Below are 25,983 nucleotides of genomic sequence, written 5' to 3'. Positions count from 1 at the left end.
TGGATGATTCAATTATTACAGGCAAAGTAAATGTAACACGACTATTAATTTGAGCTGTACGAAGAAAAACATTTCGCGTGCGTTTGAAATTATCAGAATTGGCGGATTCAACCTTTTTTGATCGTGAGAAGAAATTATCAGAATCATTTGGAATAAAAATGTGTGGTGATAAAGTCAGTCACCACATTTGTAGGCTAAAATTATTAATGTTTTATTTCCATATTTTGAAGAGTTATAATCTTCGAACCGAGACCGACAAGGAGTTAATTGATCTCGTTACTGCGGCGTGGAGGATCTGACCTCGGCTGCCATTCGACATGTGGTCAGTACTTGTTTCAGACGCACTTGTCCGACGTCTACCCCGCTGTACCCAACGTTCGGTGCGCAATAATTGGTTGCGAGGATATCATTCACAGCATGTGTCTAAATACAATTGGTGGGTACCAATGTAGACAAATAGATTTTACATAAATAAAATTACTAATTTTAGAATTTAACTAATTGGTATAGCTCAATTTAATAGATGGACTAATTAATCCACCAATCTGAGCATTAATTCAGTGACTTGGAACTTCATTATTTGATTTTTATTATATAATAGGATCACATGTTTGGTATATCTGTATTAATGTTTAAGCACGAAATGATAAAAAAAATAGCATTATAATTATACTGGCACGCTTAAAATTTTATAAGGCACTTTAAAAATAATAGATCTTATTGGTAAAATAAAATATATCGAAAAATCTAAAAAGAAAATCCTTCAATTAGGAGTTCCACTTTCTAATTAAATGCAACCGTCACTTTTTGTTTCCTCGAGAGCCCAAACCCAAACTTTTCAGCTCTAATGCCAGTTTTTTTTTTTCTCTTCTTGTATTCGACATGTATTTTCTTGACACCATAATATCTTGATATTTTTCAGATTAAAAAAAAGATTGTAGATAAATAATAATAATAATAATAATAATTTAAAATCACACACGGTAAGTGGGGAAAAAAATGAGTTGGTGGGTTCGAAAATATTAATTCAGGCTCACCGCAACTCACAAAAAAAAAAAAAAACCACCGTCCATTAACTCAGTAAATGTCCGTTTGTGTCCCCTCCTTGTTCCCTTGTTTTATACACCAAGAGAGTGGAGCTCACTCAGTCATCCATGGCGGACACTCCGTTACTTCCCCTCCTCTTCTCGCTATTCCTCCTCGTTGTACACGTTAATGGACGTTCGAAGCCCCTGCAGCTTCAAACCCTCCCCGTTACCCTTCTCAGAAGTCCTGACGCCCTCCTCCCAGAAGAGGACGAGGCCCAAAGCCTAGCCACTGCGGTGGACTCCCAGTCGGAAGCGACCCTTTCCCCCTCCTCTCTCCACTTCGATCTCTCCCACCGTGACTCTCTCCTTGGCGAGACCGCCTCCCCCGAGCAGATCTTCCTCCTCCGCCTCGATCGCGACGACGCGCGGGTGGAATCCGTCCGGCAGATGCTCGCGGAGGCGGCTGCTCCGCCTCCTCGGAACGTCACTGACCGGAAAGGGTTCAGCAGCAAGGTTGTGTCCGGCCTCGCGCAGGGAAGCGGCGAGTACTTCGGCAGGATTGGGATCGGCACGCCGCCGAGGTACGCCTACATGGTGCTCGACACCGGAAGCGACATCGTCTGGCTTCAGTGCGCCCCGTGCCGGCGCTGCTACTCCCAGTCTGACCCGATCTTCGACCCTCGAAGATCCCGCACTTACGCCGCCGTTCCTTGCGGTGCCCCGCTGTGCCGCCGCTTGGATGTCGCCGGGTGTGACACCCGCCGCCGGAGCTGCCAGTATCAGGTCTCATACGGCGACGGATCCGTCACCACGGGCGAGTACTCGACCGAGACGCTTACTTTCCGGCGAAGTTTCCGCGTACCGCGCGTCGCGCTTGGATGTGGCCACGACGACGAGGGCCTCTTCGTCGCCGCTGCGGGTCTCCTCGGCCTTGGCCAGGGAAGTCTATCTTTTCCGTCCCAGATCGGCCGAAGGTTCGGCCGCATGTTTTCCTACTGCCTGGTAGATCGCACCTCCGCCGGGGCTCCGAACCGGTCCTCCACGGTGGTGTTCGGGAAATCCGCTGTGCCCAGGGCCTCCTCGCGAGTTGCCTACACTCCCATGCTGCGGAACCCCAAGGTGGACACATTCTACTACATCGAGCTCACGGGAGTGAGCGTTGGCGGAACGCGCGTGCCCGGACTCCTGACGTCCGACCTACGATTAGATCCATCAACTGGGAGGGGAGGGGTAATCGTGGACTCGGGAACGTCGGTGACGCGGCTAGCGCGACCGGCGTACGAGGCGCTTCGCGACGCCTTCAGGGCCGGGACGACAGGGCTAAAGGCGTCACCGGGCGGTTTCTCGCTCTTCGACACTTGCTATAACCTCTCTGGACGGACGGAAGTGAAGGTGCCGACTGTGGCGTTGCACCTCGCCGGCGGTTCGGCTGTGTCGCTGCCTGCGGAGAATTACCTCATCCCAGTCGACACCAGGGCTACGTTCTGCTTCGCGTTTGCTGGGACCGACAGCGGTGTGTCCATCATCGGCAACATCCAGCAGCAAGGGTACCGGGTGGTGTTCGACAGGGAAATGTCGAGGGTTGGTTTCGTGCCGCGAGGATGTTGACGACGGATGCCGACGTAGGAGCTTGAAGCAGAGACTGAAGCTCCGTTTTCTATTTTTTTTCACCTTTTTATCCAATTCACGGTTTGCCCAGTGCACTAATGTAATGACATGAAGACAAAATGGTTACTTAATGAGAAAATCATTATTACGAGCAAATGGATGTTTCAGATGATAACAAAAACAAAAATCTTAGATAAATGAAGACGATGGTGTGTATCGATAAAAGGGAAAGCAAAAGAAGGTACAGCCAGCAGTGGAGTACAGTGCGCACATGGGGAAGCGAGGATTGACTCGAGCAACCGTCGTCTACCTCCTCCTTTGCCTTGTGGTAGCCGTTCAACGCGGTCGCTGTGGCTTGTCTGAATGCCTCCACTCGTAAAGCATGCTTCCACTTCCACCCACTTGTCTCTTTTTGCTGCTTCTCGCGTTAATGCAACGGTGCTCTGGTTTAGCTGTCTCTGCTGCTTGTACGTTTGCAACTAAGCTATATAGCATTTTACATCAGATTTTGGGTTCCTCACAATCACTGCTCAATCCAATAGGGTTCAACAAATAAACAACTACATTTGATTGATGCCTCGAGGTGGTCACACAACTAAAGCAAAATTCCTGTTTCAATTAAGGGCCAGCAGAAGTTCCAAGTGAATGTCTGTGCACGTCAGCTCTGGCTCATAGAATATCTCGACGCCATGATGTTTCATATGTGCTATGGAATTGAAACAAAGCTACACATGGGTCGGCTGTGTTACTGTACTGCTGCTTCAGCTTCCTCAACTAGAAGCAGTTCAGGCAGTGCCTTGTTGTCTCCATGGACCTCGAAGAATGGCAGGCTCCCTGGATTATCCTCCTCCAGGACGACCTTCACTGGAGTCTCTATAGGGTAACTATCAAGGATAAACTCAATTTGATTTCCCCTGATTTCCTTGTTATCCAGAAGAACCTGCATAATAATAAACAATTAAGGAAAATTTTATTGGCTGAAAGGACCTGCAACAGATGGTTAGAATTGGAAGAAGAAGAAGAAAACAAATTTCTACCTTGACTGTTTTCACAAGAGCTGCAGAATGTCTCCTCAACAAGGAATAAGTCTGTTCATACATGTCACATAATATCTCTTCTGTTCTCCGAGCAACATTGTCATCCAAATCCAAATTGATCGGAGGTTCAATGAGTCCGTAATGTTTGTAAAGCGAGCCTTCAAAATCCAAGCGCGGGCCAACGAACTTGGGTTTCTTTCGCCAAGGGCTTGGCTCTCCATGTATGGTCATAGGATTCTCCAAATTCCAACTGTTCAGAGTAAGATAATCAATATTCTATATTTTGGTCGAAAGATCGTGTATATATTCTAAACACAGTAGATTTACATGGTTAGAATTTTCCGAGCAAGGTAGGTGGCGTCTTGAAGGTACTTCAAGGAAGCTTTTGAGGTGTCTCGTCCATATATAATCTCTTCTGCAACTCTTCCCCCCAGGAATACCTTTTATCAAGGGAAGCAAGCGAAAGGACGAACTTAAATAGATCAACTGAGAAATATACATTATAACTAGCTAATTTATTGCCAACCTGCAGCCGATGCAGCAACTGGGGCCTTCTTTCAAACACGTATGCTTCATCATCAAGATGATTAAATACAATTTGAGAAAGACTCTGCAAGTATTATTCAAAAAGTTACACTTGTGCGATTATTCTATAAGATCATGAAGTGCATTAACCAGAGGATGTTTGCTGGCCTGCAAATATCAGTCCACCATTTGGTTATGCAAATTGTTTACAAGGTGCAAATACATGTTCTCCCTTAATCTTTTCTTTGTTAAAAAAAGTAAAAAAACAAAAAAAAATTCAAACTTTATTGAAAATAGGACTTAAAATACAAATTCAACTTGTAAAATATGTGAACACAAATAACATTTGCAGTTTAAAAGTAGCATGAAAACATTAAATTATGAATCTCAAGATAAAAATACTATAGCTATGGGAAATGCATATGGTAACACTATTACTTCGTTTCATAGCTTAAACTAATATAAAATAGATAAATCTAAAATGTTTTTGAAGTAAATGATATTAACACAATCTAATTTGTAAGAAACTATTATATATAAAAATTAGCCGACCCCACTTAGTGGGATAAGGCTTGGTTGTTGGTTGTTGTTGTATTATATATAAAAATAAAAATAAAAAACTCCAGCTAGGTTTTAAGGGAATGTCAACCAAGAGATAGGACAACAAATTCCTGTAGATTGTCAGGAAAAGTGTTAAAAGCAAGAGTTTGGTTTTAAGGGATTCCAGATAAAAAAATGTTAATGTATAAAATTAATGATGCAACAAATTCCAAATATACAGCCAACCAGGAGATTGTCTAGCTAGACATTATATATTTTATTTTGAAATTAGATAGTGTAAAGATACGAAAAGTGAAAATATGTCTGATATTTTTAAAGTTTATACATGCATCTTAAAATAATTTAACGATATCATATCAAATAGTAATTGCATTTATTTGTCTGCAAGTGCTGCTTGTGGCCTTAATTAAACGCAACCAAATACCCTCTAAATGCATGCAGTAAAAATAAATATTTATAAGATAGAAAGTAGCAGGAAGAAGCACCTGGCCACGAGGAATTATTGAAATCCGATCGCATAATTCAACATTGGCATTTTCATACCGCCTCAGTAAATGTGAAGTTAAAGCAACTCCAACCTCAGTAACAGCCCTTCGACATTGCCCTTGATGACCCAAGTCAATTCCTGAGCGCTTAGGTCCTATTGTCAACCGATCAACTGCATCATCCATGTCGGACTGAAGGATAAATTCATGTCCATTCCTAACTGATACAAGGGCAGCATCTTGCACCAACTGCGCTAGTTTAGCTCCTGACCATCCTATAAACATTTTGATTTGGACTCAGCTTTAAGTTGTAGATACAGCAATAATAACGAAAAATCAAATAAGAAGTGCCTTCGGTCATCCCATTGCAAAGCATTAGTTGCATTCCTTGATAAAGTGTTGTTGAAACAGACAAAAATGGATTAAACCTTATTACCTAGGCTATTCCTTGTACACTGTTGAAATTTTCTCTTTTAATCAAAAAGTTATGTGATTTCACTGTCCAATACATGACATTATCATAGAGATGGATCCATATTTCATTCTTAAGCTCTCAATGCCTTTACAGGACTAGATTACTGCATCACATTCAGCACGTTTTACTAATTGCCTTATTGTCTTAATATTGTCATTGGTGTGCATCCACATGCATATTTCATTGATCTTTTCATGCTTTGTGTAATTATGATTTTTCATTCAACATTATAACTAACTATTCATTGGAAAAGGCAAATTGAAAATAGAAAAAAGAATTCTCAGAGGGTCATACCAGGCAAATTTTTAGCATATGTTGACAAATCAACAGTTGGTGACATTTTAACTTTACGAGCATGAACCCTCAAGATATCGAGTCGTCCCTTTGCTCCAGGAGGACGAATTCTTATCTATAAGGAGAAGGGAATAACAAACATAAGCGATAACTAAATGAGCATAGACTTAAAATATTTCTTTAAAACAAATCAAGATGGGTGGATGGTCAGTGAAAGATCAGAGACAGCAAACTACATTCATTCGGCTAGAAAAAAAACCTTGCGGTCAAAGCGACCAGGTCGAAGAAGTGCAGGATCTAATAGATCCCTACGATTTGTAGCGCCTATAAAAATCACACCTTTTCCGGTATCAAAACCATCGAGCTCTATAAGTAGTTGGTTAAGTGTAGTCTCTCTCTCTTGAGTTGCCGCATTGTAAAGGTGGTTGGTAGTTTTCTTGTAAATTCCTTGGCGCCTGCAACAACAAGAAGTCATAAGGTCCCATCTATGCCAAATGTAATTATAAAAATCTTCCTACTCAGGTAAATGCTAATCTGTCCACCTCTCAGTTTGCAATTTTGCAGATAACATGCCAGGTCATACTTTACTTCACTTGAATGGTTTGCTGAATAATATAATCAATGTCTAACTTTGTACTACATACCCTCAATACAAGGGCAAGAACATTGATACAAAAACATGGCTACGGAGAAGGCATCATAACTCCCATATCACTACAAAATTTGCACATTTCACTAATTTTACAATAAAGCAGCTTGTGATTCTTAGCAACACCGTTCTTAGTAAACTGTAACATCAAGATAGACTTGAAGGAATAATGAAATTATTACAACAAGACTACCAACTGCAGAAGTGAAACAAGTAGGTTCTATAGGGGGATGAAACAACAATTTTGTAACTTATGTATAGTGCACAATAACAATTAAGAAAGGATATGGTGATAAATTGAAAGAAAACTAGATGGAGAAATAAAACAATGACAACATTCCAGTAAATTGATCTCAGAAGAGAATCACATTACCTAGTTCCCAATGCATCAATCTCATCAACAAATACAACTGCTGGTCTGTTTACCTGGATACACAAATTATCATATCAAATTTGACTGCTATCGTGAACATAACACTTCTACACACGAGAGTTTTTCCCAAAACAAATGTATGTTCAAATCCAGCAAAAAAACCATAACTCGTTGACCACATGTGGTCCAACCACTCCCAAGACAATCAAGAAGATAACTGTTGCTTCATAGAACAAAAAGAACGAAGAGATAATCATAGATTTGTTTGGATTGAGTAGCAGAATCTTAGTAATTCACTAACTATCAAAGTACACAAGTCATACATAGATTCATCATTATCTAATTCAAGCTTACACAACTTGCTATATGAATTTGTTCTGAATTGGTAAAGTTAGGATTGCTGTGATTTGTAATTCTTAGATTTGTGATGCAACTTCTGCCAGCAGATTAACATTCCTAGCCATGACTAAGCCAAGAACACTACTGTAATTTCCAACTGTAAATAAGTTCAGAAAAGTTGAATACATGCAAGTGAGTGGGTACACAAGTTTGAAAGATAGTTCATGCAGAAGGCATTAACATGTTAATGCCTTGATAAGATTTCACATGTATTATGCCAATAGGTCTTTAATGTAAGTGAACGTTTAACAAGCAAAGACATCAGTACCTTAGCTCTCTTAAAAAGGTCTCTTATACGAGCAGAACCAACACCAACCAGAACTTCAACAAACTCAGAACCAGCCATTTGATAAAATGGTACACCAGCTTCACCAGCAATTGCCTTTGCAACAAGAGTCTAAGAAGCAGCAAAAGGTGGATCAGATTTGTAAATTCATTAAGAAATTAACAAATTGTAAGAGTGGCAAACCTTTCCACAGCCAGGGGGGCCCTCCAAAAGCACCCCGTGGGGAGGTTTGATCCCCATCTTATCAAATAGCTCTGGATTCTTCAAATATCTCACAAGCTAAACAAAGTTATCAAAGTTAGAAAAACTAACTTGTTACATAACCAAATGTAGCATATTGAAACTCAACCGGTTTTCATAGACAGAACTTGGTAAATAACTTTCAAGAAAAATAGTATCAAAAAACTTGTTCAGTCTGAGTAAAAATCCATCCAGATGGGAAAAGTGAGCAATTAATTTAAAAGGTTCGACCAGGGGCCAAAATGCTTAAACCAAAGTAAATTATAGTTCGCCAATCATAATCCCCTCCCCCAGAACACAGTAAAGGGTTGGCATTACCATAAAGCCCAAATTTTATATCTCATCCCTATTCAAATGACACATGAGGTCCAATCCAATGGGAGCTGCACCACCACAAACAACTCTTGTTGATTGGAGCACCTAACAATGCCTACGGCTAGGCCTGCACTGATACTTAATTGAATCCAATGGGAGTTGCACCACCAAATGTAACTCTTTTTGGTTGGAGCATTTTAACAATGCCTAGGGCTAGGCTTGTGCAGGTACTAACTTTTTACAAGTAACCCAAATGAGAGAAGTGGCAGCTCTATAATAACCCAAAATGCTTGAGCCTAAGTTAAGGTAGCTTGTACAAGGATTGCAATTCCATTCCCTGTCAACATGCAAAAAATTTCATTTTTCCACCGAGGGACACATGGAACAATTCAAAGCCTAATTTAAGGTAGGTTTCATGATGATGCTAACGCAACACAAGGAATTTCAAGCTAGAGTATGGTGTGAGGCTGCAATGACTTTTGTGAGATGTTTTGGATCGTGATCTTTGAGCCTTCCTAACGACCACTCCCATCAGAGCAATTGGGTGGGAGAAAGAGGAATTGTGCAAGACAGGAGAGAGCACAACCGCTCCAACAGAGATGCAGTGGGAGGGAGAGGTCGCATGAGAGAGATCGAGTGATAGAAAGAGAGAGGGGTGAGCAACGAGAAGTGAAGGCAACAAGGAGCGGAGGCAATGGGGGTCAAGTAGCCGATTGCGTGAGTGGGGTGATATGCAAGGAAAGGAGCGAAAGAAGAGAAGGTGAAGGCAATGCGAGTATAAGCCAAAGCATTGGAAAAGAACATTTTATATACTCCCTAGAAATCAATTTAATTTGCACAGCTAAGCTAACCCTACCAAATATGAACTAAGCTCGATTCTAATTTACTCGTTATAAGTCCAATGGACATTATTTTAACAAAAAATGAACTGAGCCCAATGAACTAAGCTCAGCTCTAAAAATCCAAGACAACTATTGTTGGGTTGCAAGGGTGCAAACATAGTCCCACATCTAAAGCACATGGAAAAGATCATGAGTTTAAAAGGATGAAAGATATCTCCATTGGTATGAGGCCTTTTGGGGAGAGCCCAAGAACAAAACCATGAGGGTTTAAGCCCAAAGTGGACAATATCATATTATTGTGGAGATATTTTGATTTCATCAGTTCTAACAAGTGGTACAGAGCGAGACCGCTCTTCACTGGACTAACCGCCGGATGAGCCATGATCCAGATCTAACCATGTGGTTTGAACCTTAAACAAAGAAAGTGGATGCTCCCGTGTCTGAATCAAGAGGACCAGACACCAGTAGGTCGGGTGGACCGAGGGGCAAAAAGTCCTAGTTACGACTAGGTGGAAGTCCTAGTAGGTCAGGTGGACCGAGAGGCAAAAAGTCCTGGTGGGTCGAGGATTCAGACCGGGGGCCTGTGGTCCTTTGTTTGAGGGGGGGATTGTTGGGTTGCAAGGGTGCAAACATAGTCCCACATCTAAAGCACATGGAAAAGATCATGAGTTTAAAAGGATGGAAGATATCTCCATTGACATGAAGCCTTTTGGGGAGAGCCCAAGAACAAAGCCATGAGGGCTTAGGCCCAAAGTGGACAATATCATAACATTGTGGAGATACGAACATCCTTTTGGACCCAACAACTATTGTATTTGTGTTTAACCAAACTCAGAAATTCTCAAAACCACTATCACAAATGCTAACTTCAGTTTCATATTGCAAATGTTGAACCATTTGATATTATCACAAATGTTTGTTGAAAATTAAGGCATTACCAAAGACATCTAAATACTAATGGCAAAATTTATCCTGCTAAATAGTTTATACATCCTAAATACTTATGTTAAATGAAGCAGCATTAGATTTAATTAACATTTCTTCTAAAATATGAGATGCTATAAAAATTTCACACGGCTTATGAAGATACGCGATAGCAAATATCTAAGAAACAAATGACTTTTCCCAGAGCATATTGGCACAAACACTAACCTCCTGCAGTTCTTCTACTGCATCATCAATCCCTGCCACATCACTGAATTTGACTCCAGTAGAACCCTGAAGACAGAACGAGACAACAATTCTGTGTATGTGTGTCGATGCTTTATTGCAACACTGAATGGGAAAAAAACATATTCACTTATATGAACTTACATCAACTCGTGCCTGTGGCTTGGAGTGTCCAAATTCAATCCCTTGCCATATATCCTGTCCAAAGCATGTCCATAGCAGACCAGATGGTCAGGCCAAGGAATCTCAGTGAAGCATCCAAAACAAAATGACAGAAAACAGTTATACAAATAGAAGCAGTAGAAAAGTAATCACCCATTTCCTATAATTCTTCGGCCTTCTTGAAAGAGTAAATCGGACAAGGAGAACCATTGTGACAAGAACTAACATGATGGGTTTTAACATTTGCAAGCTAGCAGAGACACCACCATAAGTGTAGAATCCATACATTCTGGAGAAAAATCCACCTTCAGTGAACAAATCAAGAATATTTTCCCATATTCGTTCTGCAATGCTGGAGATTATACCCAGCGCAAGCTTCACAACAGGCTTAGATAGAGGCCATACGACATATGCAGTAGCAGCATACAGAAAACTGGTTACAGCAAAAGCTGCAGATGCTGCGAAACCTGCAATCACAGCTGCAGCAGCAGCTATTATTGCTGTCACCATCCCAAGTTCAACCAAGAATCTACTTGTAATTGAAGATGCCACAGGGTGTGGGTATTCATGTAACTTGCCGATGTAGGACTGCACATGGAATTTAATAGTCAATAAAACATGATAAAAACTAGATATTATAAACATTTATGCATATGTAACCATTGTTGTCGTACAAGTCTGAGTCTCAACTATCTGGAATCCATTTTATGGATCTTATCCTTATACAAGGCTACATTTTACAAACATACTAATATCCAGAACTTTTAAATTATTTTTGTTTGTGTTAGAAATTTTTTTTTTTTTTGTCTCTTTCACTGCTCCTCACACCTTCAGCTCAAACTGATAACTATAAAATTGATGGTCATCTTTGAATATCTTCATATTAATTTTAACATATTCTCTCATTTTATCTCCGATGAAGATGCCTCTAGATGCTCCTATCTGGTTAGCATATTTGATTTTATATTTTTATATTTAGCCACTTGTGTCACCAAAAAGTAAATTGTCATAGGAGTGTCGAGTGCATGGGATGAGATAGTTAACTTTAAAAAAAATAATAGTAACAATTTTGGGTTGTCATCCACTCTTGATTCATCTTCTAAACAAGGCTGAGTAATTTGAACTCATGATTCAACTACAAAAGATCCAAAGTTACATAATTTCATAAAAAAGACTAGTGTTTTGATAGTAATGTGGAGCACCGTATGAATTGAATACTAATAAAAATTGCCAAGAAATTCATGTTTTATATCCAAACCATCTATGCTACAAGAGATATAAAGAAAAAAGAATTCAGAACTGTGTTTCAGAAACAAATAATTTATGGTTTAGATGGGATCTACAGATATATGAACTCAGAACTTTGTTTCAAATGACAAAAGTGTATAGTGTGCACATAAATATATAAATAGCCAGACTTGTTTGGTTTGTATCATTATAGAAAAAGCCAATGTAGGAATAGAAGATTGATAGAGGACCGTGGTATGTTTCTCAATTTCATACTGTGGTCCTCTGTATTCCTCCAATGCTACCCGTGCTTGATCTGGACTTAGCCTAATCACCCTGAATAACAAATAGAAAAGGTCTAAATAATTCTCAAAATATTCACATAAACGCTGAAAACACACACACACAAGAATTAATACAATGCGCCTACCATTTTGTTTTTTGAATGCTTTCGCCACCTGGAATCTCCTTCAAATGGACAACAAAATATCTGTATTGGAATTCAGAAGAGTCGTCAATTCTTGACTTCGATGTCAACAACTTTACTTTTCCAGCACTAACGTGTTTCTGAAAATCTTCGAAGCTCATCCATGGAAGCTCCTGTATGTTCCTGTCGAACTCTTCCTCTTCGGATAAATTCTCCTTGAACACCTCTTCAGGAACATAAAGTTTGCCCTTGAATTCCCTTAGAAGGTCCTTGAGATACACCGGATGTTCTACCTCGCCTTTCTTCCCACCACCGGTCTCACTCTCCTCCTTCCTAATCGTGGACTGCCCTAACAGTCGTTTGACAAGCTGAGTTAATCCAGAATCCGAACCCTCCGCCTGTATGTACTTCTCCCTCAGCGTAACAAACCGATCTCCGACCAGGAATTTGGGCTCCACCTGGCTAGGGTTCTCTTTCAAAACCCTAGTAATGAAATCATCCTCCTTGTCACCGGCGCCTCCATTTCGACTGGCATTGAGCTGCTGGAGCACAACCGTCTTACGGCGATTCCAATCTCCATAGACTGTTTTCCCCCATGGGTGGAATAGATGGGGTGGTCGGAGAGGGAGAAAGGCAAGCGGAGACCGGTGGAGGGCGGTGGCGGAGCATCGGCGAGATCTGGCGGAGACCCTGCAGGGGAGCCCGCTTGGCGGAAGATTGAGAATGAGCATCTCGAACAGTAGCCGTAGGGCCTCCGATTGCTTCGGAGGAGAATGGCAGAGCGGTGGTTTATCCGAAGCGCCCGGCCGGGTTCATAATGGGTCAAGCTATTCGACAGCGCCTCAATTGCCAGCGCTTACGATAAGAAGAAAAAATAAAGGACTTTTTGTCTTTCTTTTAAATAATATATTAGACTGCTCCAAATCTTAGCAACGACTCTGAAGGGACTACGAATTGAACTCGTTCGTTAGCACTCTTTTTTGAATACTGAAAATAAAATTTTCTCTCAGAGTTAATTGAATCTGACTAACAAGTGATCTAGTGAAATTAATGTGATCAGTCGTTTCCATCATATCACATTAAATACACCGGCCGGATGAGAACAAAAAATAACCATCGCCTGTATCGTTTACAACTTCAAGATTGGCATCCAAGGAGACTTCTGACTTTGTGAACGAAGACAGAGATGAATCATCGAATAATGGATCATTCCTTTTTTAAAAATTTGATGGTGCAAACTGCTCACGGTCCTCAGAATAATTATGTAAGCGACTTGTACCCTTGCTCTGCCAAACAAATACATCACTAAAATGTTGAATTGTATTATACGTTATAGTTTAGCCCTTTATTTTGGCATTTTCTATAGGTGTTGTTTATGCTAATGATGATGACCGTATTAATTAATAGTTTTATACCTGGAATAAATGAAAAATAAGAGGAATGAAATAAAGACGCTTACTCAAATGGGCCCAAGATGGGCTACGTGCACGGACTGGGCTGAGTTTATCACAGATAGTATGTAAATTTGAAAAGGAAATCTAGTTTTCAAAGTTTCATGATTTTTATTATTGTAAAAAAAGAAAAACAGGAAATATTTGAAATTTTCATGTAACGCGAATCTCAAAGCATGGAAAACCTTTCGCCTATGCGAGAGAAAAAGACACATTGGACGATGGATCCTTTCGGTCGCATATGTTTGTTCTATGCGAAGCGTTGTTAATTGTGGTCACGGGAAATGACTCGGCGCTTCACCCGCATGGCATCCGGTGTCGCATAAATTTTAATCTTTTTGGCTTTTTTTTTTAATGTTTTATTTAAGCCCATTTTGTTTATAAATCTACAAAACGACGCCCATCCCTGTGCATCGAGTAAGGGTATTTTAGGGACGTCGAATTCGATGGAACTACTATTATAGTCTATTGTTAACCCGTTCCGCCTTCTCGTCTCCCCTGTGGCTTCTCCTCTCTCTCGCTCCTCTCTCTTCCTCCCTCCAAACTGATAACCTGCACTATCCCTCTCTGGCTCAATCTGATTTGCTTTTGCTTCTAGAATTCGTCCGCCGGATAACGAAACAGTGAAGGAATCGGGCGCCTCGCCGAAGAAAAGTCCGTAATCGACACGATCTGCTGTGAGAATTGAACTGCAAAGAATGGGGGGAAATGGACCTTGAAATCATTCTTCCGCTCAACACGATGAGGTTACCTAGATCCCTCCCTAATCTGTATGCTTTTGATGGGTTCCAATTCATGAGTTTTTTGCGCTTGTTTTCCAGAGGCCTTGTGGCCAGAGAGCAGATTTTGTCTTTCCTGCCTTTTGTTTCCAAAAGATCGTGTTTTGAAGAGGATGCGACCGCCAAGTGGTTCTGTTGATGGTATTTGTTTTCTGTTTCTGTTTCGCAATGACCTTTTTGGGCTATCAGGGTAGTGGATTGAGGTGATTTAGGCTAGCTTTCGCCGTTCTCGAAATCTAAGACTCGACTCCGGAGCTTTTCTTCCGTTGAGCAACAGTAGCTTTGATTCTCGATGATGTCTTCATTCGCGATTTTTTTTTTCTGTTTGAGAAATGCATCTATTGTTCTACCTATGTTTTTGGTCCTTTTGTTCCTCGAAGAGGAACATGGCTACCCAGCGGTTGTAGTTTTTCTTAAGGATGTTGTAGATTTCGATTTGACATCTCATGGTTCCAATTCCTTGCTTTGATGGTTTGCCACCCAAAGTTCTTACAAGGCGAGTTGTTGTTTCGAAGATATTCAGATCAGAGGTTTATATTTATTTCTATTCGTTAAGAGTATTTCCATTGAGGAAATGGCGATCGCTCTTCTGTGGCTTCATGGCGAGAGATACTGCAGAGAATGCAAAGTGGTTTTTCCTCATATTGAAGAAATATCCGTCTGCTTCATTCTTGTGTATACTTTCCTTTTTTTCTTCCTCATCGTTTGGAGTTCTTTCTATCTACAATTAAACGATCATGCATCTTTTGCTGATCGTTGGCTTAATCATCTAGTCGGCGCTTTTGAGTTTTGTTAACGCGTTGTTGCTTCTCGTGTTGATCTTTTAGGTCTGCTGTGTTTTTCCCCCATCTATCATTCTGAGGTTGTAGAGCCAATTTTGGATAAAATGGAGTAAAAATTCCTGGAGGTGGCTACCGGCTATTTTCTGCTCTTCTATTTCAGTTTTGTTCTTAGATGGCTGCTTCGGATTCATTGAATCCCTATTCCTCCGTTTTTGTACCAAAAGGAGTATCTTTCCCATTTTTAAGCTTTGATTTCTACTTCATTTCCTGCGAACTATTACTGCGGATCGGCGATTCTTAGTTGTCCCAAATGGATGCATAGTAAGATTCAAGTGTTTTTGAGGTTGATTCTCGCATTGGTTTGAGCAAAAAAACATTCTCTTCGCGTTTTTCATTATCCTTTTTTTTCCCCTTCGACTGAAGAATTTTAGCTTTTACCTTTCGTTCTTTCGAGTTATTGTTTGGATATTGGACATTTTTGTTGATTTTTGTGTGTTAATCGCCATTCCTGATCTGTTCCCACTTCATTCGACATGGCAGATTCCAGAGATTAAACAGCCCAGACATCGTCGTCCTCAGCAGTGGTAGAAAATCAGCCTTGAAAGCGTCGGAGGAATACGACGCCGAGGAGGACAACGGATTCCCAAGCTGCACGCCGTTGGAAGTTAAATCATCGAAAGCAAAACCCAACGCCGGCTCGGACTACCGGTCCCCGAGCCGCGATCCACCCTTCTTCAATGTCTCCTCCTCGGAGGCGTCGGTGCACACCTACGGCATACCTTCCTCCTCCCACGCTTCTACCTTCCCGGCTCCGACGAAGGATCTCGGCAACCACCAGGTCAACGGGGCGAACCACGGCGACGTCCTCTTCCAGTGGGGACACCGGAAGCGGTCGCGCTGGCTGAGGACAGAATCCCGCGCGTCGTCAGTCGCAGCACCGGCGGCAGCGGAAGGGAGCGAGTCGCCAGCCCACTCGAGGCAGGTGGCCAAGCTCCAACGGAGGTCATCGGCAACCCCAGCGGCAGCCGCCTTGCCTCCTCCCTGCGGGCCTTACGCTACCAGAACGAGGCCGTGCCAGCCCGGCCGCGAGTCGAGGGCGTCTCTTGTAAACAGGTACAAGTTTCTTCCTTTGGTTATCGTATTGCTTCCCATCAACTCCGTCCTCTCTATATTATCAATCTTTTTCCACCATTCTTTGGAAGAGAAGGTGAATAGACGAAGGATCAGGGATCATACACCCCACCCAATTGGGATAAAGATCCTATCTTGTGTAGATCTGTTCGACAGCTTCTGTTTCATTCATGTATTACGGATTTCTTTTTCTTTTTTTTTTTTTGGCTGAAGAATATTTCCACCCCCAACTCCCGATTTTCATGTGTTTGTTAATTGCCAATTTCTTCATAAGATTTTCTGATGGTTTTGGTGCTGTTTCCGTGTTTATGTTCTCTCTTGTTCGGTTTAAGCAACAGCTGTAGCTTTTAGCAGGTGGTGGTATTTATATGAGGCCATTGCATTTCACTGCATCCTTATTTTCGTTAGTACAAAGTGTTTGCCCACCACTGTATCTTTTTCCTCTCCCACTGGCCTCTCGCCTCCCATCCCTCATTCCCTTGCCATGATCAGGAGCGTCGAAGAGCGATCGGAAGGGCGAGCTCGACCCGAGAAGCGATCCCCGCCAGAGAAGGCTCTCAGATCGACGCCCAACGCCTTTGGCAGCGACGCGGTAGATCCGGACCCGAAGCAGCTTCCGCTGGCATCCGACTCAAAGCCAAGCATGGCGAAGGAAAGAATCAATCTGGATCATTTCGAGTGGCCAAGGATCCAGCTCTGCCTCTCGAGGAAGGAGAAAGAGGACGATTTCTTAGCCATGAAGGGCACCAAGCTCCCCCAGCGCCCCAAGAAGAGGGCCAAGAACATTGACAGGACCTTGCAGGTATTAAAAATAATAAACCTCGCTCCAATTCAGAAAAGAACAAAAATTTGCATCTTGCAAATGTTTCTTGTTTCAAAATTTAACTCTTTTTTTGTTTTTCGGTTGTTGGAATCCAGTATTGCTTCCCAGGGATGTGGCTTTCGGAGTTGTCGAGGGGAAGGTACGAAGTAAGGGAGAAGAAATCCGTGAAGAAGGTATGATTCTGATGGTTTCTTCTTGTTTTTTTTTACTTCGTCCGTTTCATTGTTCACCTTTCTTTTCTAACTTTGTGATTTTCATTATGGGGAGTTTTAATTTTTGTTATTGTTACTATTATTAATTTTTAGTATGACTTTGTTGGCCCCTTCACGTGAGGCCACGTATGTGTGGTGTGGCTCGGTCTCAACTTTTAATGTTCCCTTTTTATATTCTTCCGTGATTGACGCAATCTGAGTCGTCGGTTAAATGTTTTTTTTTTACAAAACAAAAATGAGCCTGAAGAGTATTTTCTGCAATAATAATAATTATTATTATTTCTGTTTTGTATTTTGGTAACTGATCTGTTTCCTTATGTTAATGTTTGGCTTGTTTTTGGTTGTGCTCGTGCAGCAGCAGCAGAAGCGAAGGGGATTGAAGGGAATGGAGAACCTGGACAGTGATTCCGAGTGAAGTTAAATGCCGATCTCATTTTTACCCTTTTTGATTTTTTTTTTCTTCTTCTTCTAGAAAAAAAAAGGATTAGCTGTACAAATTGTTCAATTTCGTTGATGAGGAAAAGACTTGTCCTTAAAAGTTGCATTTGCTATTACTACACGCGTTTTGTTTTACGGAAGGATGCATTCCATTTTATTGAATGTTCAAAATGCTTTAAATTCTGAATGTAAATTTTGAGCTCAGACAGTTTTAGCATAATTATTAGTAATTATAATCAAAACTAATTGGTGCTTCTTTTAGTTAGTTATTTTAGTAAAATACCGAAGACTTGAGTCATGTCTTTATGAGTTTTTTCATGGTCTAGAATCCATTAAATTGATTTTTTTTTTTTTACACATAAAAGGCTCAAAGAGTGCAGTGGAAAGATGAGAAAAGAGTCCAGTTTCTGAGTGATATTCTTCATTTACCTAGCAAAACTTATAAGAATTTTTTATTTACCTTTGTTTATCATTATGTTATGTTATATTTCAGAAATATTTAAGCTATTATGTTTTATCCTTTCATAATTTATAATAAAGAATCAAAATAACTTTTGACTTAAAAAAGTTCTATTTTTTTTCATGTACTGCGTGTTAGACTGGGCCTAGCTCGGTGCAAGTTTCTTAGTGCCCGAAGATCACGCATCGGCCATTAAAGTACGGCTTATCATTTAGAACTGAAACGACAAATTGTAGCTAATTAAGCTGACTTAGTGCATTCCATTACCCCGCCATAGACCAAGGAGGCTTATTTCAACCATAGAGAAGTCGCTCGATTGGAAGATCTAAGTGATCAAGCGCTGAATCTAAGCATCGTTTTCTAATTTAGCATCGTCTCTCCGTGATAGCTTATTTCAACTATGATGTAACGGGATAAATAACCTGCACGTTGTACCACTGGGTCAATTTCGAAATCAAGCTGAGCTGTAAATCACGCACGTTAAAGGGAGCAAAAATGATCAATTAAGGCTGGTCCACGCTAATTCACCAACCTAGCTCGACCCGTCAACCTAGCTCAGGAATTAGTACTTGAACTGATCCGCCAACCTCACTCAAGAATAGTACTTAAGCCGACCTGCCAACCTCACTCGGGAAAGTAGTACACGAGCTGACCCGTCAACCTCACTCAGAAAACAATTCCTGACCTGACCCACTATTCTCACTAGGGGAATCACTAAGAAAGTAGGTCTCGAGTTGATCCTTCAGTTTGGTTAAGTCTGACTCTTTTAGCTCGGCTCATTTCAGATGCCTCCGGACGCAACCATTAGCCCCGGCAATAATAGAGAATGTAGATATTGTGATAAACGGAGAACATAAAGTGATTGAGGTATAAATAAAAACACGTGGGCCTACGTGACACCCCACGACTTAAATATGAAGTTCATGCTTTCCCTCCTAGAAAAATGGTAAAGAGAGCCCACATACCCTTTTCTTGTTCTTCCTTCTCCATTCTTCAAGTTTTGAATTCTAATTTCAGCATTGGAATAATCTTGTCAAGATTCACCTTGACCCCTATTCTAATTTTCTGCTTAGTGTTTCAGAGGTCTTGAGAGTTAGTTAGTCACCGTGGGATTGAAGTTCGCTTGGAAGACCGTCAACTCCTGGCGGTTCAAGCGTCCACAGTCTTCTCAGACAGAAAACACATTAGGGTTCCTCTCCGATGTGGCAATAGGAATTTTTTAAAAGAAAACGATTTTCCTTTAAAGAAAAAGTGAAAAATTTTCTATAAATAAATGACTTAAACAAATCATTGGCACTGTATCATCGATCATCAACATCTAAATATGGTTGAATTTGGAATAGCCATATGCCTTCTCTGAGCAGGTAAGCATTTTGGTCTATATGTTTTTTAGCGTCCAACTTACAGATCCACAAACCATGTCATGTGTTTTCGGTGTTTGTTCCTTGGGCACAGCAAGTCTCCTGTATTTGGTTGCATTTATATTGATTCTAGACGAACTTAATAAATGAAAGCATGTGACATGGCCTTCTTCCAGTTTCACTATGCTTTTGATAGGTGGAACATTCGGTGGAAGTAAAGAGCCTCATCTCTACTATACCTCCCCAAAATAAAATAAGTGCACAAATCCTACGGACTGAGATTTAAACCGTACTGTCAAATAGCAAGCACAACATTCTGTCAGCCAATTAGCAAAAACTCAAAGGTCATCACGGATGACGTTTGCAAATGAAAGGAAACAGCAAATCTTCTGTGGACTGATTTATTGTCGAAAGAGACGACGCAATGGTAATTAATACCAGAAACAGTGGTTAGGGACATCGAGCATGGTCTGGACTCAAGCAACATGGAGTTGGGTCCATCTTGAGATGGCAACCTTGTAGTTTAGCAAGGAGGAATCTTCAGAATACATGCATTAGCAGTTTCGATTATAGTGACAAAGTAGCTTTTTTTTTTTATTTTTTACATTGCATTGCATTGCACTGAGAATTGTTATTGGAGTGGGACGAAGAACAGTAGTAACCGCAGTAATTCCCAAAACAAACGATTGCAGGCCAATATATATATATAAATAAAGCTCTCCCTCTGACAACTTTCCCTCTCCTCTTTAGCCACTGTCACTGACACGATCCCTTCCACTCGTCATATCCCTCTCACTCGCGTACCCGCATCTGACACCACCCTCTTCGTCTTCTCCGTCGCACCCACCGTTCCACCTGCCAATCCATGTGTAGGACCAAGCTTCGCTCACGGCCGTCCGATGGCTGTGTCGGCCGGGAGATCCAGCCGTCCGCTCTCATGCAGCGCGCGCAGCAGCTGCGCCCCCTTCCGTCGTGCCCGGGCGCTGCAATTTCCCTGCATCGCCGCTACCACTGCTCTTCCCGCCTCCGCCGGTGCTGATCCCGCCTCCGCACCGCCGTATATCGCCGCCATCACCCCGATGGCGTACTCCCGCCCCCTCCCTGTCATCTTTTCTACCGCTCCCGCTAGCGCCGGCGGTGTCGCGGGGTGGCTCCGCACCTCCGCGGCGCCGTCCGGGACCGTGCAGAGGAGCTCTAGCGCTGCCAGCGCCCGCTCTGCGGTCGCACCGCCTGGCCCCGACGCCGCTACGGCCTCCATTGCTGCGGACGCCGCTCCGGTGTCCACCGCGGTTCGCCGGTTGTGCTCCGATAGAAGCAACGCGAGGAGAACCTTGGATGCCGGCCGCGCTGAGGTCTGGTCGCGCAGTGATGCTACTACGCCGGACATCACTGCTGGAGGGCAGGGAATCGGCGTTGGGGAGGAGTCCGTTGCCAGGGACTTTTCCAGCAAGCGCAGAGCCGGGAGGCGATCGCCGGAGGCGAACTGGAGCTCCGAGGCGTGGAACGCCTCGGCGAGGTTGAAGGAGGCGGGGACCACGGTGTTCAGGGTCGGCGGGCGTCGCTCCGATTCAGTTGCTAGTTGCTGTTGGTGGTGGTGCTGCAGGGGGAATCTCCACTGTGTGAAGCTCTGGGAAGTGGACGAGGAGGACGAGGACGAGGACGAGGAAGCGGGAGGGCGTTCGGGTTCAGTGGGTCGAGGCACGTCAGCAGCCAAAGATGGCTTGTGAGCAGGCGGAAGCGGAGAGGCAGATGGAGGCGGAGGCGACTCGGCGGGAGGAGGCGGGGAGGCGGAGGGGACAAAGGTAGAAGCAGAAGCCGGATGGGCGGTGGGGCTGAGGACTGACTGAGTGCAGTTGCGGAAGATTCCGCAGGAGAAGATGGCGCGCGGCGGAGTCTTCAGCTTCGCCTGCGGGTTCTGGTGATTACTCCGGCTCATGGCGGCGCTCGCCGGCGTCTTGCCGTGCATTTGAACAAATCCGAAAGCTTTGGGAGCCAAACTGGAAGGGCCGTGAGCGAAGTTTATAACCACTCTGATGAATAAAAAGAAGACATCGGAAAATGGGGGCCAGAGAGACAGCCGACCACTCTCATCGGCTCGAAGCAAAGGGTCCCACATAAGAAAGAGACTGAGTATTGTCCGAGCCAAATCCATGATTGGTCAAGCACGTTGATTGAATGACGTGGCCATCGTCTATTCGTTGAGTTCGGTACCTTCGCCATGGTTCGTTCATGACGTGTCAGTGTGGCACCGCATGGCATGGTATTGGGTGAGGCAGGTGGGCCATATGGGATTGGACCTCTCTTCTGCAAGTGAAAAGCAAAATCCAATTACCTCGATTAATAATAAAATTTAGATGAATTAATTTTGTTACTTAAAAAAATTCAAGAGATAAATAATTTATTTTTCTATTCGATTTTTAAATCAAAACCACGTGGTGTGGGCGAATGACTATCCCATGAATGCATATAAAATGAATCACTTCGTTTGAAATCCAGGTGGCTCATTTTTAGAAGCAATCATAAATGAGGGGTGAATTTGATTAGCATTTATGGCCCTGTTGGAACTTTGTACGGAATCGTCTAATTGCGTAGTTTGTTTCTGCAAGGATAAAGACATATATATCTAAATGTCAAATCAACAAATACAATTTTTGTTTTTATTATTGGATATGATTTTAAGATCAAGGATAAGAAAATTTGTGTAGAGGATCACAGGGAAGTAATCAAACTGATCACTGATGTGCAACGACATCAAGCACACGAACGTGTGGCACCGTCTGATTTCCGAATTTTGGACGGCCAGATGAAGTCCAAGGGCTTTCTATTATTTTACTAATACTTACTCATAATCGTCTTTTTGCCGCCGCCGGCGCCTCCAAAATTTAAAACCTTGCTTTTCTATTCCTTCCATCTCCTCTCCTCTCGATAAATTGGTTGGAATTCGGGGGAGCGGACAAGCGCTTGATTTCCGGCGCCGGGATCGTAGGATGGAGTGAGGAGTTTTCGGAGGCTTCCATTTCTGGAATATTGTGCCGTCGTAATCCAATGGAGCAAGGGAATCCACCTGCTCCCACATCGGCGTCGTCTGATTTGTCCCTGAAGAAGCACGCAAGTCACTTGGATTTTACGACAACCGCCTACTCGGGTACAGATGGATATCCTTTCGCCACTTAAACCTGTTCCTTGCATGGATAGGAATCATCTTAAGCCTTAGGGTTCGAGTGAGCTTGCTGACAAAACATGTTCATTCTTGGTTTATCATGTTATTGATCTAGATTTACGTACATCCACATTGAGTTTAGTAAAAGGTGCTTCAGATGCACGTGGTTCCAAGTTAATGTCAGATCAAAAGGATTTTGGTTTTATTATAGCTTTTCTTGTGATATTTTCTGGTTGCGAGCCATTATATTTGGCACTCAAACACCAATGCATGGGTTAATTGTTATTGGCATTGAAAACACATCACATTATGACATGTAACGTCTAACATTATAATGATTCTTCTACCTATTTGATTAGAATTAAAGAAAATTGAGATGTTGAGCAAAGGTGTCATGGTAAACTCTGTAGATTTTCGAACTTCCCTACAAAAACTTTGTAGTTTGTTGATGCTTGAATTTAAGATAAAGTCACCAACTTCTCTTTTCCAGCAAGCCAGAGTCCCTTAGAAACAACTACGATCATCGTGTGAAACGAAAGAAGGCACTCCTAGAAAGAAGAATTGCGATCGCAAACATTCAAGTTGTTTGGAGTTGTTAGTCAACAAAACGTTGTTAGGAGTATAAGGTTCAGATGTCTTCTGAATACTTCTTTTGTGTGCTGGTCAAAACAAGGAATATGATGGTGAAAATGCCTGTTGAAAGTCCATGTCAACCATAAGTTTATTAGTCCCTTGTAATCTGCTCCTGGTTATAGTTCATTCTACCAATCGACTAACTTTATAGTTCATTCTCTTGATGATATTTCTGTATTCACTAAGATTATTTTCATTTATGATCAAAGACAAGAGAACTTGAATGCTCATCATGCATCAGCCGATCACAATTCAGGTAATGTTCCTGCAGATAAACTTCAAGGAAGAAGAGACTTCGCTTGACTCTGAGGACATAAAGCATTTGCAGAGGCCAACGTCTTCAGGGACATTGGCTCTTATGTGCGATGAGCAAGACCCAATGTTCATGACATCTCAACACCTAAAATTTGTACAATATATCACAGCAACCAAAGCACATCAGAGGTATTTGCAGAGCAAGACAAGATGTATTGATGGTATTCTGGGACTATTTACGTAAGATTGCCACCAATGGGAGATGAAAAGGTAATGCTAATGTTTTTCCAAATAAGATCCCTGTAGATCCTTAGCGACACACCTGATTGGTAAGGTGTAGCATTGCTTTTCTTCTCATCTTACTCTTTCGTCACAATTATATATGTGTATAAATTTAGCATGCTTGCAGAAACTTTCTTCTTAGATGCTTTTTTTGTTATGGTGAATAAGACAATCTGTTTAAATTCTTTATTTTTAAGGAAAGGAAAGCAGACTGTCTACACTAACATATTGGGATTTATAAAAATATATACATGAAAAAAAGATTCCTACTGTATGTAGTTGGAACAAAAAAGAATACAGTCAATGTTCCATAATGATCATAAGCCAGTCCAAGACTTCCATGACATGTGAAACTATTTTAGAAGCACTAATTTTGATTGTGTTTAAAGCCCAAAACCAGCCAATGACATGCCTCAATATGTCTATAACAAGGTGTCTCCATCCGAACGAGTAAAGTTGCATTGTTTGGTAAAAAGCCCTCTGTGCAGGGTGTGTATGCCCGGGCTAACAGAAGTGGATTTGTGTAGCTCGCCTTAATTATAATCAAATTAAAGGAAGAACCTTGCATTTCTTTATATCTAATTTCAGCCAACCATTGTACTTCATGCTAACATAACTTTCCATCTCTGTCACCAGGGATCTCATATAGCAAGAGTTTCATCCTTTGTCAGTTCCGTTGAAGCTGCTCAAGTTTTTGCATTGGAAGGTAACTAAGGAGTAGTGAGCGAAAAGGTTTGTGAACTGGAGAACCCAATGTCCCAATATAGTTGTCTTCTGAGATAGTTGTATTTATTTGGTTTTATTTTTCTAATGTTGTTACAAGGGGGATTGCCAGAGTGGAACGATAATGCAGGAAAACATATTGATAAAGGGAGGTGTCTCTCCCCATATCTGTCCAGCAAAGGAAATGCTGTCGAGCCCACCGTCCAATGACTGGAGATGACTATAGCATTCGAGAATAAATAATATTTTTGAAAATCCATAACTATCTAATGTGATATAGCTTTGCATAGAACTAAATAGAAAGATAAGATCTTTGTTATCAATTTAAGATGAACTAGAGTTTGATCAATTATCACCTAATGAAAGGGTGGTTACTGAGGTACACTTTTCTGAGCAAAGTAAAGGTGTCGACAATTTTAATTCTAGGTTTTTCCAACTTAACTCTATTTTGCAACTAGTTATTTCATAGTTGGTCATGTTTTTTAGTGTCATGAGATTAGTGGATTTTGCATTGCAGGCCAATTCCCTTATCACTACCAGTCCAGAATAAAGCTCTACGAAGTTGATAAACCTAACCCTCTTTAGGAGCTTGAAAGCAGATATGTAGTGTAAGGTGGTGGTGAGACAGTACTATTGTTTACAACCCACCAAAAGAGAAACCAGCTCTCTCCATGTGCCTATTCGATCATTGATGTGATGGATTAGAGAGTTAGATGGAGGGCCTAAATTTCCCAATGGCCCTAACATTATTTTTAACTGAAATATAGTTTTGTATGCTTGTGATGCCATTTACAATTGCAAGGAAGCGACTCATGTTTTTGTTGCCAAAGTGTGGCTAGTTCGGCAGCCATCACCACTCTGTAGGATGGCCACTCACTGAGAACGGAGACACGACCACAGAGGTATAGCCATGAACAAATTGCACTGCCATGTTTGTATACTGTTGACTGCATTATGTCCATACTGTTTCATGTTCAATATAAGCCACGCTCAGTAATTTATTTTGCAACAGTTGGATCTACCTCCTTTGTGCTTGTGTGTAATCATTGTTGAATACAGTAAATTGTAGGATCCAGAATAGAATAGTTTGGATATGATATAATTGAGCTAGTGGTCGCATTGACATCATGCTATTGAGCACAAGCCTTTCGATCAAATTTTTGCCACCTATAAATCGAATTCGAATAGATGGACGATAAAAATGCTTAACTCCCAGCTTTGACTTTGACAAAGTCAAATTATCAGACCCTAAAAGCTGAATACTACTTGCGTGCGTCACGCGTGGAATAAGCCAGACGCGAATCGTTGATTATTGGTCAAACAGCCGGAACAATTTGGATGATTATCATGGACGGTTCCGTCCAAAGAAAACGGAACGGAAACTCTTGTT

The 25,983-nt window shown here is 41.8% G+C and overlaps 3 protein-coding genes and 1 pseudogene across 3 annotated transcripts; 2 read left to right on the top strand and 2 right to left on the bottom strand.

Moving 5' to 3' along the window:
* Positions 1–1,142: 1,142 nt before the first annotated feature.
* Positions 1,143–2,651, top strand: LOC141831642 (aspartyl protease family protein 2-like). Its single transcript, XM_074719044.1, has one exon. The coding sequence runs from the start codon at positions 1,155–1,157 to the stop codon at positions 2,634–2,636; it is 1,482 nt and encodes a 493-aa protein (XP_074575145.1). The 5' UTR covers positions 1,143–1,154; the 3' UTR covers positions 2,637–2,651.
* A 228-nt stretch (positions 2,652–2,879) lies between these two features.
* LOC141831600 (putative inactive ATP-dependent zinc metalloprotease FTSHI 1, chloroplastic) lies at positions 2,880–12,869 on the bottom strand. Its single transcript, XM_074718995.1, has 15 exons — positions 12,107–12,869; positions 11,928–12,012; positions 10,603–11,037; positions 10,432–10,485; positions 10,270–10,335; positions 7,904–7,999; positions 7,703–7,831; positions 7,036–7,088; positions 6,273–6,468; positions 6,014–6,128; positions 5,245–5,519; positions 4,200–4,283; positions 4,001–4,113; positions 3,674–3,923; positions 2,880–3,576 (listed from the first exon to the last, which is right to left on the bottom strand). The coding sequence occupies exons 1-15, from the start codon at positions 12,832–12,834 to the stop codon at positions 3,382–3,384; spliced, it is 2,874 nt and encodes a 957-aa protein (XP_074575096.1). The 5' UTR covers positions 12,835–12,869; the 3' UTR covers positions 2,880–3,381.
* A 1,175-nt stretch (positions 12,870–14,044) lies between these two features.
* On the top strand, positions 14,045–17,876 carry LOC141831633 (uncharacterized). Its single transcript, XM_074719031.1, has 5 exons — positions 14,045–14,300; positions 15,656–16,228; positions 16,739–17,048; positions 17,165–17,242; positions 17,637–17,876. Exons 1-5 carry the CDS (start codon positions 14,263–14,265, stop codon positions 17,694–17,696), a joined length of 1,059 nt encoding a protein of 352 aa, XP_074575132.1. The 5' UTR covers positions 14,045–14,262; the 3' UTR covers positions 17,697–17,876.
* Positions 17,877–20,262: 2,386 nt separating this feature from the next.
* On the bottom strand, positions 20,263–21,592 carry LOC141831622 (uncharacterized; annotated as a pseudogene).
* Positions 21,593–25,983: the final 4,391 nt, after the last annotated feature.

The sequence above is a fragment of the Curcuma longa genome, chromosome 1, assembly GCF_044706935.1.
Source record: "Curcuma longa cultivar G26 ecotype Majalengka, Jawa Barat chromosome 1, ITB_CL_G26_1.1, whole genome shotgun sequence".
Taxonomy (NCBI): Eukaryota; Viridiplantae; Streptophyta; class Magnoliopsida; order Zingiberales; family Zingiberaceae; genus Curcuma; species Curcuma longa.
The sequence above is the reverse complement of the archived record's forward strand: the minus strand, read 5'-3'. Positions and strand labels throughout refer to the sequence as shown.

What these genes read in the sequence shown, in the direction of transcription:
- LOC141831642 (XM_074719044.1), top strand. Translation starts at nt 1,155, where the DNA reads ATGGCGGACACTCCGTTACTTCCCCTCCTCTTCTCGCTATTCCTCCTC.
- LOC141831600 (XM_074718995.1), bottom strand. Translation starts at nt 12,834, where the DNA reads ATGCTCATTCTCAATCTTCCGCCAAGCGGGCTCCCCTGCAGGGTCTCC. An exon ending in CGAAGAATTATAGGAAATGG is followed by an intron (nt 10,486 to 10,602) that starts GTGATTACTTTT and finishes TGCTTTGGACAG; the next exon opens with GATATATGGCAAGGGATTGA. An exon ending in GCCCCCCTGGCTGTGGAAAG is followed by an intron (nt 7,832 to 7,903) that starts GTTTGCCACTCT and finishes GCTGCTTCTTAG; the next exon opens with ACTCTTGTTGCAAAGGCAAT.
- LOC141831633 (XM_074719031.1), top strand. Translation starts at nt 14,263, where the DNA reads ATGGACCTTGAAATCATTCTTCCGCTCAACACGATGAG. An exon ending in ACATTGACAGGACCTTGCAG is followed by an intron (nt 17,049 to 17,164) that starts GTATTAAAAATA and finishes GTTGGAATCCAG; the next exon opens with TATTGCTTCCCAGGGATGTG. An exon ending in AGAAGAAATCCGTGAAGAAG is followed by an intron (nt 17,243 to 17,636) that starts GTATGATTCTGA and finishes GTGCTCGTGCAG; the next exon opens with CAGCAGCAGAAGCGAAGGGG.